This window comes from Rhinocladiella mackenziei, assembly GCF_000835555.1.
Source record: "Rhinocladiella mackenziei CBS 650.93 unplaced genomic scaffold supercont1.1, whole genome shotgun sequence".
In the NCBI taxonomy this organism is placed as follows: Eukaryota; Fungi; Ascomycota; class Eurotiomycetes; order Chaetothyriales; family Herpotrichiellaceae; genus Rhinocladiella; species Rhinocladiella mackenziei.
Window position 1 is genome coordinate 4,088,670 of NW_013550604.1, and position 13,679 is coordinate 4,102,348.

The 13,679-nt window shown below is 49.9% G+C and overlaps 4 protein-coding genes across 4 annotated transcripts; 1 reads left to right on the forward strand and 3 right to left on the reverse strand.

Annotated features, from left to right (window-relative positions):
- Positions 1–1,546: 1,546 nt before the first annotated feature.
- Z518_01442 (uncharacterized protein) lies at positions 1,547–4,151 on the reverse strand (the record flags this gene model as incomplete). Its single annotated transcript, XM_013422042.1, has 2 exons — positions 1,547–3,626; positions 3,703–4,151. The coding sequence occupies 2 exons, from the start codon at positions 4,149–4,151 to the stop codon at positions 1,547–1,549; spliced, it is 2,529 nt and encodes an 842-aa protein (XP_013277496.1).
- A 1,071-nt stretch (positions 4,152–5,222) lies between these two features.
- Positions 5,223–7,430, reverse strand: Z518_01443 (uncharacterized protein; the record flags this gene model as incomplete). The annotated part of the gene is made up of 1 exon (XM_013422043.1): positions 5,223–7,430. One exon carries the CDS (start codon positions 7,428–7,430, stop codon positions 5,223–5,225), a length of 2,208 nt encoding a protein of 735 aa, XP_013277497.1.
- A 1,448-nt stretch (positions 7,431–8,878) lies between these two features.
- Z518_01444 (uncharacterized protein) lies at positions 8,879–10,633 on the reverse strand (the record flags this gene model as incomplete). The annotated part of the gene is made up of 4 exons (XM_013422044.1): positions 8,879–8,979; positions 9,037–10,330; positions 10,388–10,476; positions 10,531–10,633. 4 exons carry the CDS (start codon positions 10,631–10,633, stop codon positions 8,879–8,881), a joined length of 1,587 nt encoding a protein of 528 aa, XP_013277498.1.
- Positions 10,634–11,572: 939 nt separating this feature from the next.
- On the forward strand, positions 11,573–13,249 carry Z518_01445 (uncharacterized protein; the record flags this gene model as incomplete). Its single annotated transcript, XM_013422045.1, has 2 exons — positions 11,573–12,316; positions 12,371–13,249. The coding sequence occupies 2 exons, from the start codon at positions 11,573–11,575 to the stop codon at positions 13,247–13,249; spliced, it is 1,623 nt and encodes a 540-aa protein (XP_013277499.1).
- Between the last annotated feature and the right edge of the window lie 430 nt (positions 13,250–13,679).

Consider the following 13,679-nt stretch of genomic DNA (forward strand, 5'->3'; position numbering starts at 1 on the left):
AGTGATGTATGCAATGATAGTGAGCATAGACGTGTCCTCCAGATAGTTTCAATAAGACTGGAGGCACGGTCTCATGGAAGGCCGGGACGCACGGTGCAGCTTCACGCATCCAGCTCGCCATTGGGTTTGATTGGGTAGCAGAGAACCAGTAAGGAAAATACTGATACGAATTTAGGGCTAGCAGACGGAGAAGGAAACCTTATCTCACGATGCATTTTTGTACTGCCATATCCCTTCACGATCGTAATCTCAATTTCACTGCAAGAACTACATCGAAACTAGCCTCCTCAGACACGACTCATACATGTCCGAGGATGGCTGCAAGCCGTTCTCATTCTCGCGAGTCCTGGTTCTCAAATTTAGCGATCTGGACGATCATGATCCATTCAACGCGTCAGAATGTTTTCTTCAACACGATGGATAGCAGATTCACCGTCCTTGATGCGGTCCCTACCGCCAGGAATGGGTTGTCCTCTCTGCAGCCAGACACTTTATCCCAACAGCTTGATGTTGGCTGAAGAATGAGGAACTCGAGAATACAAGCTCTTCTTCAAATGAATTCCGGCAAGTGGGAAGGGGTCACCATGTCGAGATCAAAGCATTTTGCTTCACGAGAGAGGTGTAAATAATGTACCGAAATGGCGCAGAACCTGTCGTTTGTTTTGCCGACGCTGTTGTTGGCCAATCACGTGAGGAAGCTGGTTTGGCAATGTCGCAATTTGCTCCTATTCAGTCTTGCTCACCACAAAAAGACCAACCGAGGACCATTTACCCGTTGATTTAGCAGCTGGCCTCTTCTGGAAAATGAAATCTCCAGCTCCTGGAAACTTCGCAACCCGGCTTGGTCATGGGCCTTGTCGGATGGTCAGGTTGATGTGTCCTCCTTTTTGGCACATCTGAACGCGGAGCCTGGTATCGAGGTCACCGATTCCAAGGAATATCGCTCTCGCATAGAGAATTTCAAAACGTACGAGCGGGTTCTCGGACAGCTCTTTGCTAGACAACAGGGGAAACTGTCAAACTAAAAGGCCGCAGTCACTCTGCAATCCTGAAACGCCAGAATACGGCCTTTGCTTTCGACACCATTGACGTGAAGTTCAGCGACGAGCAACAAGTCGCTAACCAGCCGTGGTCATGTCTGTAATCTTGATCCCAGCCTGGGTTCGAATTCGGATGTCCAGTCTTACGATCCTGGAAACCTTGGGGGGCCAATTCCTGCATAGCCGTTGACCTCGAGTAACCTCAGGGTTCCAGCAATTTTGCCTTTGGCACGGCACGACCATGGTCAAGGGGAACTGAAGTCTCTTACGTTATTAACCGGCCCAACCACTCCGCGATGATCCAAAAAATAATCACCGTGCCTATGGCTCCCCGTTTCGCTAGGTGTGAAGATGCTCTTGCTCTAGGGTTGATGAGCCCAAGCCCAAATTTAATGCAGCAGATCGACTTGGGCAGCAGACCAACATGTTATAGAATGACAGAAATTCCAGTCTACAATAGTCAACTAAGCTGGAAAGTAAGCTGGAGCAGTAAAACCATCAAGCTTTTACCGAAAATATATTTTCCGGTCCACCAGAGACCCATCCTCAATACCAGCTTTAACCCTCCGGACGCCCTCTTCACTTACCCGAGCCTTGCCAACAAGAACATATTCACCCTCTTCCGAGTCGCTGCTAGTGTGCGCCCGCGCCACGAAAGCCGTGGGAATCCCCAGTATGATCATAAGTCGGTCCCCCTCTTGGATCTTCACCGGTCCCACCCCTGCGAAACCCAAATCTGTCGTGAAGATGGTATGCTCAGAGAGGGGATCACCCGGCTTCATAGCTGCCCTATCCACTCTTAGCATCTTGTCCTCAAGCTCCGTCCAGTGCTGATCGATGTGGACTATGCTCTGGGTGTTTTCGTAGTTTTCCTCTCGTAGTTCTTGCTCGATATCCCTATCTGTTCGTCTCCGCCCCGTATTCCGCTGTTGTTCCACTCTCATGGCCTTTGCAGCCTGCTCCTTTTTACGACGCTCATTGTTCCGCGCCCTAATCATCTTTAATAAATTCTTCAAGCTTTGAATAATGGATTTCTCCATTTCATCGGCCGGAAATATTGACCAGCTTCGCTGGCGCAGTAAAATCTTTGTAATCGTTGACATTATGCTAGGAGAAATTTGGCGTTTCAGCTCCGCTAATTCGTCTGTGGTGATAAAGGGTGGCTGGTTAGGGCCGAGCCCGGCCCTTGCGAATACCTGGTATAGTAGTAGCTCGCCCGTGACCGGTCCCTTGTCTTGGTAATGCAAGGCGGTCAGCATCGTTGAAACCACTTCTGTAGACTCGAACGCCTCCCCTCTGGGATTCAAACCAACAATACCGTCCCGGACAGTCTTTAAATCCCCAATTTGATTTATTGCGCCGCAGTCGATTCCTCGAACGCCCAGTATGGCTGCGCTCACTGAGCACTCGAGTTCGCCGATACTCGTGGCCAGAGTATTGACCCAGAGCCGGTTATCATTGTCATCAGTATGGTGTCCGGAAAAGTCGGGCACCCATGACGGGAGATCTGCGTTGGTGCCGATGGGGAACAAGTTGAATACGTCGCCCCATTTCTGAATGCACAGAAGACAGGCTGCTATTCTGGTGTAAATGGTGCTAGTGGACTTTGTATAGTCGGGGAGAAAACCCGTTCGAAAGGGTTCCATCATAAGCGACTGCAGGGCAAACACTTTGTCCCGTGGATCCGTCGCCCGATATCTTCGTGTGTCTCTCAGCAGGTCAGAAACTCTGCCCATAACCGGATGCAATCGCGAGCGCCAAAGCAGGTGCGAAAGCCTCATCTCAAGCATATTCCAGCGTTCAATGAGCGACTCAGTCCCATGCCCAAGAAGGCTCGGGTATGATCTCTTGTCTGTCGCGAGGAGATCGGCCTGTATTCTTTCTCGAAGCAGCTCGAATCCTTCCCGGAATGTTCTGGCATCCGTCCAGCGGTAGCCATATCCAATCAGCGGATCCTTTCGTGCGTATGCAAACTCCTGGATGACCCAGACTCGAGACCACCACGGCCTTTCGAGTAGTCGCCAGAACTCAGCTAGCACAGCTGGTATATCCGTCATCTCGAGCACTGCATCGACATCCGTAGCTGTTCCGATAGCTTCGAAGAAGTCAAACAGACTCGAGCAATCGGGCCCATCACCGAGAAATACCAAGACCTTTGCTGCTTCTTGGTAGATCTCCGACATTCTTGCAACCAACCGATTCTTCTCAGTGTCACTATGTTGATTGACGCAAATGGCATCAACCCAGAGCAAGCGTCCCCGATCCTCACGTCGGACATAGCGAAGTGCAGTCTCCAAATTCTCATAGATCTCCGAGTCCTTGCCGTCGACTGTGATGGACTTGGTTGCTTTGGGGTCGCCCCAGACGTATGACAGAGCCTCGTACTCAGTGTCCTTAAAGCGGATATGTGTGCGGCATCGTATTTCAGCCTCGAACTTCCCTGGTTCCAATTCTACGATGCAAATGTAGCGTTGAAGAAGTGGCAGTGGCGCGTACATGGTCTTTTCAATAAACACAGATATTTGAAGGGCGTCTCTGATGCCGACGGGTCTTTGATAAAGGGGTTTTTGGTATAGAGGCTGGGCCCTGCAACAACGTCAGCAACAAATGGACAGGTAATTTTGAAACGCGCCCATAGATCAACTCAAATCGATGTACGTACTCTTGGTCGCTTCCGTCGGCATGGTCAAGGAACCGGCGTAGCTGGATCATGACGTTCCAAGTGGCTGTCTCGGGCATGGGCCATCGACAATGGAACAAAGCTTTGGTAAGACGAAAGGAACTCCACAGCAAGCCGGCAGAGATACAGAAGCCTAGGACACCTGCGCGTATTAACGTCTTTCTCCAGCTCCCTCTCGCTATCGGATAGCCACAGGCAACACCAGCCAAGAACCACTGGGACAAAATGAATTGCCCCGATCTCGTGATGTACTTCTCCTCCAGGTTCTGTAGGGCGTTCTGGTGCATCAACTTCCCTGCATGAATCTGAAGAACTCGGTCCTCGTGGAGTAGCTCTCTCAGGTTGGCCGCTTCATCGCGTACGCGGGCGTCCAAAGACTCCCGTGTTATGAGTTTGTCGCCCACCACATCCTTCTCATGAGCTTCTGCCATGGCCTCTCACAGATCTGAAAGTCTGGATGGGACCACCCTTGTTCATCGAGATTGCTGTCGGTACTCCGGACACACCGAGTTGTCGGCGAACGATGCACGGCATACCAGTGCTGGCTGGCATTCAGTCTGCTCACAGACGTGTGTGCAACCAAGCAAGCTTAGGCTTCGGGCATTTTCTGTTTAGCAGCCGCGGTGTTTTCAACTCGCTCAAGATGGCATCCAATAATAGTGTCTGACGCGTCAGCGATGTCTCAATTGGTTTGAGATGTGTCAGTGGATTTTAAACTGATCAGACGAGGGTCGTGCAGAGCGAGGTACCAGGTCTATTGCATTTTGAGTGAATCTCCCGTAGTTGAGAGAAGCTGGAGAGAAGCTGACGAGAAAGGACTCCACCTTACCGTAGGTGCTGTTAAATCCGTAACATAGACAACAGAATGGTCAGGAAAGAGCCAATAGCAGATGGACACGACTACTACTGACAGGGTCACTCATCTTGCCACGGCATTCATTTCCTCTGCACAGGCGATAGGCCCTGCTACGGGTGCTGAAGCTGTCCCACAGCAAGGAGCGCATGATTGATGGAATTGCAGTACGAAGGACTTTAATGACGGGTTGTCAAGGCTGTTGAGGACGTAAGGGACAGAATTAAAAAAAAAAGAAAAAAAAAAAAAACATTTCAGCTCCAAGCTATTGAAAGGAGCCCCTCATTGCATTGCTGCTCAACTATCTAATCGCTCTCCAGAAGCACTTTGTTGCTCCAAGAGAATAGTCGCCATTACAATCATTCATACAATCCCATATCATCGTAACAAAGAAGGCTTGAAAGCCAGGTATGAAATTCATGACCTCTTGACATCATATCAAAGTCAACCGTTGTCGGAAGCATAATTCGAGACAAATTAGTTCGCGAGTTCAAGGGATTCCAGATCGACACGACCTGGGTTGAACCGGGGGATATCTTCAGCAAAACTTTGATCACAGTAGTCCAACAATCGAAAACCGCGAATCCAAGAAAGGTAGAAACGAGTCTCCCGAATTTCAGCAGCAAATATTGAATACTTGACCAACATATTAGACTCGAGAGGTAAAGCTCCGGCCTCCCAATGATGGTCGTCCAACATGATCAGTCGTGGCGGTGGCACTGGTTTGCGTTGACGGTCCACCGATCTTTTCAAAGCCTTTCAAAATATCGACACCTTCATTGTCAGAAGGATCATCCTCAAAGGAGTTGAAATCAAAGAGGTCATTCTGCTCATCAAGAATTGTAGCGTTCATCCCACTCTTGAGCGGAGACCCAGAAAGTGAAGATCGGATTCCCGCCTTGAATAATGAACCCGGTGTTGGCGTCTTCGCATTGCGCTTGTGTGCACTTCCCAGCATGTCCGAAAGGACATTACCGGAGGTGGTTGCGCGTCCAACAGTCGGGCGGGATACAGATGCTTTGAGAGGGGACGATGAAATGAATGCTGGTGTCGCCGGTGTGAGTCCAATTGTTGGTTCTGAGAAAATCTCAAAAGACTCTTCCGGAGGAGCAGCCGAAGGATTTAGGGTCGACCACTTCAGAGGACTGTACGTTTCAACGTCATTTTGGAAAAGCCCAAAGCTCTTGATGGGAGAGTTGGCAAAGTCACGCATAGCCTTCCGATGAAGGTGAAGTTGTGTGTTTGGGGATATCGAAGGGGGAGGGCGGATAGGCTTCTTGAAGACAATTGAAGGAGTCACCGGATTTAATTTTGCAGCTGGGCTGACCCGGACAGGGGAGGACGATTGAGTAGTTTCGGCGGTCGAATTGCGGAACCTGGTATGACTCGGGGTCACGTCGTGAGAGGAACTTCGAATTCGAGCGATCTCTTCTTCTGCCCGGCCTGTTTTCTTCTTCAATGGCTCGATATCCAACTCCGAAGTAAGCACGGCGGTGGTTTTATTGGGCCGCAACACGGACGACTCAATGGACGAGAAATATCCGCTGTCGTCCATCTTGGAAAGAGTTCGCTTTGGTTGATGCACTGAAGGGGGGCGTTGAAGACGTGCAGTAGGGGATGAAATCGTCCGATGATGAATTGATCTAGGGACAGGTGGGGAGGAATTGATCGCATCTGGAGGCGAGGACTTAGGTGCTGTCGGGAGCGATCTATCCCCAAGTTCGGCTGTCTCCTGCTCATTGAGGGCAGGATCTGATGCCGGCAGTGTGGCATCCGAGGAGAGCTCGGGGAGTGCAGGAGCCGTTTGCGGTCGAGGAGGTTCACTGGATTGAACAATAAACGGATTCGGTGCCAAAGCGTCAGACAATGGTTGAGCAATCTTCTGAGACTCCGGGCGGATGACATTTGTGTTGATGGTCATATGTGACAGATTGTTGCCTCGCCGATTCTTGTCTTTGATAAATTGTCCCTCCATTCCAGGCTCGATGACCCAGTAGCTCCCTTTACCGGCATCCCCCTTTGGTCTTTCCTGTTTTGTGAAAGCCTTGTGCAATGACAAGTTATGTCGGATACTATTATGCCAGCTTTGCTTCGTATCTTCTCGATAATATGCGAAGGTGTTCGAGATCCATTCATAGATCTGTGCCAGAGTCAAACGGCGATTTGGCGCTCGGAGAATGGCCATTCCAATCATCTGAGCATAGCTGTATGACGGCTTGCTACCATCATCCTCAACCGGGGGCATGTCCTCTGGTTCCGGCAGATATGTTATGGACTCTTCCTCCTGTCTAGACTTCTTGAATGGTCGGTCATTCAGTGACTGTACATCAGAGTATGATCTCTTGAGTGGCTGCGTGTTGTGATCATAAGAAGGCTCTGGAAAGTCGACAAAGTTTTCATGCATCGCCGCTGCAGGATAGTTTTCTTGTTCAAAGGCATCGAAATTGCTATTGAATGTGGTGAATAGGGGCTGCTGCTGCTGCTGCGGCTGTTGTTGGTGATTCATTTGGACTGGTTGAAACTGTTGATTGGGAGGAATATGATATCTCTTTGCTGGTGAGTCGGTGTAGGGATGGGGCGTTGTGGAAGGCGGAGGGATAGGGATGTAGCTGAGATTAGCATAGTTCGGATTTGGTGGCGATAAAGGTTGGCTCTTCAACGGTGAAATTTGCTGAGTTGGACCCATTGGTGCGTCAAGAATGACTTCGGGGTGAGCCGGGGGATTCCTCAAGGGTTGGAGAGGCATCGCTGAGGGTTGCAAACGCGGTCGTGGTTTGTGAGTGGGAGAGCCCTTGGAGGGGACAGGCATTGGATCTTGGTAGATCTGAACAAACTGGTGTTGACGCGTCGATGCCATGGCGACGACGGATGCAGACTATCCAAAGGTACCAGAAAAAGTGGTTTTATGAGAAAAGTCGCGTGAAACCGAGGTGTAAGTCCCATTAACCAAGTTTTCAGATTGTCAGAGTGCGGACAAAGTTCGGGTTGGGCCAGAACCGGCGTAACGCAGCAGATGGTGACTGGACTTGGGTTTAAGAGGAGTCTCGAGCTGGTCCAAGGCAAGGAGAGATTTGATGGATGTCAGAGGGGAGTAATTGTCGAACTAGGAGAAATATGAGCGCGTCTGTGCGGGAGGATAGAAGGTGGGATCCAGGCTGCGGTGGATCGAGGGGGGCGGTGGTACGAATGTTGAGCCGTCGAAAGGGATAGTAGGGCGCAATTGGTATGAAGTTATGGAAAAGACCGGGCCGTTGCGTAGAATAGACGGAATCCGAGTGACGTTGTTTACTGTTCACAGCGAAGATAAAAGGTAAGAGATACGTGGGTGGTGCGAAGGTGAATGGATGAATGGGAGTAGGTAGGACGTTGGAGTGGGCGGGCACCTCACGAAGAAAAAGGGAGAACAAGGCCAGAAGCCGGCACCGAGCAGCCTCAAACTGGTAAGTGGTGACGCGGGACCAGGTTCTGGTGGCCCTTGACCTTGGAGCTTTGGGGTCTGCGGTCAAGGACACAGACGCGAAGCGTGTTCGTCGTTTCCTTTTCCTGTCGACGGCGATTGGTGATGATGGGGTGCTCAATCGACTCAATCGGGTCAAGTGAATTCTGTGCCCTTGTCAAAAGAACTCAAAGCCAGCTAACTAGCAATCGGGAAAAAGAGTTTTGGCGTCACAGACAGCCGTCCAGTTCGCAGCGAAGAAGTCGGTGGTCTGCATCAACTGCCTTTTATCCACATCCAATCATTGGGATCTTGATTGACGTGTGGAGTGCTTGTATCAGTAACAGTGGCCAAAATACTTGGTTATTTAGGACTTGGCAGTCGGTGACTGGCTGGGGGGTGTTTTGGTTTTGCCTGAGAAGAGGACGCGACGCGGCGTGCTTCCGGAACGGAATAACATTTATTCCGCAGAATCGGCGAAGTCGTGCTTGGGAGATCCCCAATTGTACGATACGATGTATTCAATTCAATGAGTGACTTTACTACTGTGTTGTTGTCAATGCGGAGACGGTGGTTGTTGGTCATTCTCCTTCTTTGGGGTCCAATTCTGTCATCGAAAGTCTCAAATTTGATAGAATCATTTTTGACATCTGCCATCACTGGATTTTTGGTCGTGATATGCTAAATTCTTCCTCGTCTTGTCTATTAACAAAGGTCGCCGACACCACTCTCAAAATGGCCTCCGACTCATTTTTGGTCTCTCTCCTATGTCCCTTTTTTATTCCCCATTTCATACCACGTGTCTCATAAGCAAAAATGCCGTCAAATGCTATGGGCCAACGTCGCCAAGCTTGCTCAAAATGCTTCAATCAAGGTTCCAGAAAGGTGAATAAATTGGTGTGCAAAATGTTCAACGCTCGGTCTGCATCGCGTTCCTCAATCACACAAGAGATGTTAATTTCACTGGCTCCTGGTCGACTTGTCAACACGGTCATTGCGAATCTTCAGCCACCCGAATTGCGCGTACCTTGAGAAATCATTTCAATATTCACATTGTTCTCTCCTAACGTGGAGAACATCCTTCCAGCAATGCCCACCATATTCTTCATTTGCTTCCCCACCAGGCTGACAATTGCCATTTCTGGGATGATGTCAACTGTCCCAAAGCTTTGCAGCTCTTCCAGAGCCCCGCGCAGATCCTGATCCACGATCTGGTATTCATCTTCGCCTCCTCCGGTGTACAAGGGCGCTTCTGAGTGCAGGGCCATGGACATGTTGACCTCACTGGTGGAGATCACATCGACTGACAGCCGCCACTTATCCAATGTTGCAAATATCCCGGCAAAGAAGCCGTGTGACAGCGATCGCTTATTGGAATGGATGTTCATAACCAGGATTTTGTGCTTCATGGTAACTGCCGTCGGACGCTTCGGCCTCTTCCGCTCTGTCAGATGGCTGGAACTTCGGGACTTGAATAATTTGGGGTCATGTCCTGATGACGCTGAGTCTAGCTCAAATGGACTATCAGGGAAGATGATGGTCCCTCCTCCTCTAGGATTCATGACATTCTTGATGCGAATTGGGATCCGTGCTCGAATGACTTGGTCCATGGTCGAAGGATGGATGACCTCAGATCCGTAGAAGGTAAGTTCAGCTGCTTCGGCAGGGCTGATCTGGGGAATCAATTGAGCTGTTGGGACTTTGCGCGGATCGGCGGTGAAGATGCCATCAACTTCCTTCCATATTTGCAATTCTTTTGCTTTGATCCCAACTGCAACCAACGCGGCGCATAGATCGGTATAACCTCGCCCCACTGTCGTAAGAAGCCCGCGAGGAATAACCCCAAAGTAACCAGTGATGACGGGAACTTTGCCCGAGATATTCTGCAATCTCTGCCCTAGTCGGGCGGATACGTTGTCGTAAAATTGCTGGTCCAAGCCGTGCGAACCTTTGAAGTCGATCACATCCGCCAGATCAACGTATTCAGCGTCAATCCCTCGATCTTGCAGTAGTGCAGTCATGAACCGGCAACTGAGTTTCTCTCCTGTGCTCATCACCTTGTCCCTCGATCTTGGGCTAGTCTCTCCCAATGTCTGGGCAGCTTCTAGTATCCGCACCACCAAGGAACATTCTTCGTCAATTTCTGCCTTTAACCGTGAGGATATTTTCTCCGACTTGATGTAAAACCCAGCAGCCTCAATGTGATCGGCTCGGACATCTTCAATCAACTTCTTGAAACCTTGTGTCCTATGATCCTCTGCTTCGGTGGCCGCCCGTAGTAATCGATTGGTAGTGCCTGCAGCTTTCGTGCTGCTCGATCTCTGGGGCAAGAGATCAGTACATGGTGTACATCAATGTTTGGAGAATCATATCCATACCGCCGAGCAGACAATGGCAACATCGTTCTCTTGGGAGCTCGATTTGACAACATTCACGATGTCCTGGGGGAATTTGCCAACACTGGTTCCTGAAGCATGTATTAACATTTGAGGGGACCAGCGAAATCAATGTCGCAACTGACCGCCAAATTTTAGAACATTGACCGGACGAGTGGTGGGTGTGCTGCTGCCGTTGACGATTGGGGTCGACCCATCGACCCCATTAGAAAGAGTGGCGCTGGTCATGATGTGGGATGGAAAATTCTCTGTCTAACAATATTGGACATAACTTCACCCCGACATGTATAGAGGAAAAGTAAGGAATGTAGAGCGTAGCAATGTAAGTGAGTGACTCGGGAGAAATCGAGGTTTTACGGGGTGTAGTGTCAGAGAAGGTGGACTGTGACTGTGACTGTGACTGTCCATCGCGGTGTTATTCTGATCCATCGCCATGAACCGGCAGAATTTAAAAAAATTGGGCGAGGGGGTCTGGGGGCGGTGAGGGCGAGAGGCCTGCGAAATCGGCGAATGGGATCCAGACAAACCCAATGGCGTCATCACGTATTGCCTTTACATTGGCCTGCACTCAGTGCCTCGTATCCAAACTCGTATTATTTCTGTCTTTTGTAACGTGTTACAGGCATTGAAAGTCAACATTTAACAAAAATACGAGACAACAATCCTCCTGCTCTTATGCGAGGTCCCCGATATTGTTGCATGCAATGTATCCCACTTTCAGCAATACGACACGCTCTGGAAAGGTGGGTTGGCAGCTGTGCTGAACGAGCAGTCTCACCTCTGGACAAGACACTGCCAGAGTCATCCAATCGCAGCAGAACATTCTCATTACCGTCTTGGCGATTCGTGGTCTGTGATATCGTTTTAGAAATGTAGCCTGACCTTGCTCACACTCTCCCGCTTCTCCCTGGCCCTTCCAGAGCCTACGCCCACCAGTTACACCGCCACTCGAGGCGTCTGATCACCAGGCCATCTATGAAAGCCACAATACTCGCGTTGCTGTTGTGTGGCCTCTGGTGAAAGAGACAGATACACGATATCGAAAACGGCCCAGGCAAACAGTCCGGACTCCGTTTGCCTGCGAGCCATCACCATCGCAAATACAACATGAAGTCCTCTTAACCTACTTTTATTTCCAATCTGATGTGTTACACCATTATCATTGTCATGGCATACGAATATCAGGAACAATATCTCAGATGTCCCTATTGCCCTTTTGGCAGCCATGAGTTTGACCAACTTGACAGACACGTGCAACGAGCGCATCTTGGCGATCAGCGGACAGAGAGTAGAAAATCTCGGCCTGAACCACATCGGAATCCTGATAATGTCGAATTGAGCGACTTCGAGTTGGCCCAACTACTTGCTTTTGAGGAGGCTGGACTTCCTCCAGAACTTGCTTTGCCTGACCGTCCCAATGTTCCTGCCAGTGTTCTTGCTGGAAGATCGGAAGCGACGGCAAAGACTCCAATACCTCCCTCTCCCTCTCGCTCTCCTTCTGGCTCCCGCTCTCGCTCTCGCTCTGCCTCTGCCTCTGCCTCTGATTCTAAAGATGACGAACGATGGGTTGAATGTCACTGCGGTGAACATGTTCAATTTATCGAGCTGGATGCACACTCCGATATGCATGCTCAAGAGAATGTCTCAATGGATGAGGCTGACCTACCTTCTGACGTTGCGCTGTCGAGCCCTCCATCCACCGAAGAGCCACCACTACTCGATTCTTTTAACACCAACGCACCTAGAGCTCTCCGGAATTATGATCAATTGCATCCTAAGACCCTTCCCAGTAGCGTCAAACGACGAGGTCCTTCCCTCAAGGATATTCTCCTGGGTAGTCCTGCGTCGCCAAAGAGAAAGTCACCCTATAAAGCGGTATCTTCAAAAGCTGGCAAGACGAGACGCTTGGGGGTAAGTGGAACCAGGACTCGAGCGCTTTAGGAAAAGCTATCTGACTTTCTATAGAGAGCCGAATTAGGTCCATATGCACATGAACATCAGATGCCCAGTTGGTTGCGGCGAATGCTCGAAGAGGGCGCCAAGGTCACCATCACTAACAGGATCACGCCGAACGGTCACCTGATTCGAATTGAGACTATCGCCAATGAAACCCCGGACCTAGTACCAGTTCTTGCGCGCCTGTCTCAACTGGATCGAACAGTGGAACGTGCATTTTACTGCAGTCCATCGGTGCGTCATGTCTGCAAAATGCCAAAGGAAGGTGGTTTCTGTGGTTACCGAAATATTCAAATGATGGCATCGTACATTCGTGACGCCAATGCTACTGGTGCCGAACATTTCCGTGGACGGCTACCGTCAATTTTGAAACTTCAAGATATGATCGAAAACGCTTGGGATATGGGTTTCAATTCAGGCGGACGAATTGAAACGGGAGGAATCAGGTATACCCGGAAGTATATCGGTACTCCCGAAGCACAGGCATTATTCATGAGTCTCGACATCCCCTGTGAGGCGACTGCATATGCCACTACTGATGATGTCGCGGCCTCTGAGACAATGCTCCGCGCCGTGTGTGAATACTTTGATGATGAACAAACCAATGACAATCTTGATAAAGTGGTCATCACAGACAAGCCACCGATTTACTTCCAGCATCAGGGCCATTCCATGACCATTGTCGGCGTGGAAAGCAGATACGATGGAATGATTAATCTGGCTGTTTTCGATCCAATGTTCAACCCAAGTCCTGCTCTGAAGAGACTGGGGTTTATGGGCATAGATTCCTTCAGGTGTGCTGAACCTGAAAAGCTCCTCAAGGCACATCGACGAGGGGAACGGTATCTGGAGAAATATCGGGACTTCGAATTGCTGAAGCTGACATGAGGGCGGCTTGCACGCTCATCTGTAATCGAATATGTTCTTCACCACGTATCCGTCGATACGAGCCATTCGTTCCCAAAATGAGCACTGGTTTGGAAGGAGACTTTTGGTGTTGCATAGCGCGGGTAGTGGGGCTTTTCGATAGAAACGAATCACTGCTCGGGAGCAGACGGTCATGGGAGGACGGCTCGGTAAGCATTTTCTAGGAGTAATCGATGGTATTCCAGTGCTTTCTGATATCGCTCTCTACAACTTGTTAATTGGTTTGGCCTGACGTTCGGGGCCGTTCTTGATGTGACAAAGCATGTCCATAATCTCTCAGTACGCTATCTTTTCGTGAGTCATGCCAGTGCTTCAGCCTTCTCGTCAACTTTTTAGAATTGCGTATGTTGCTGGAGACTGGCGTCCTTTTTCACAGTCCATACTGCGGTAT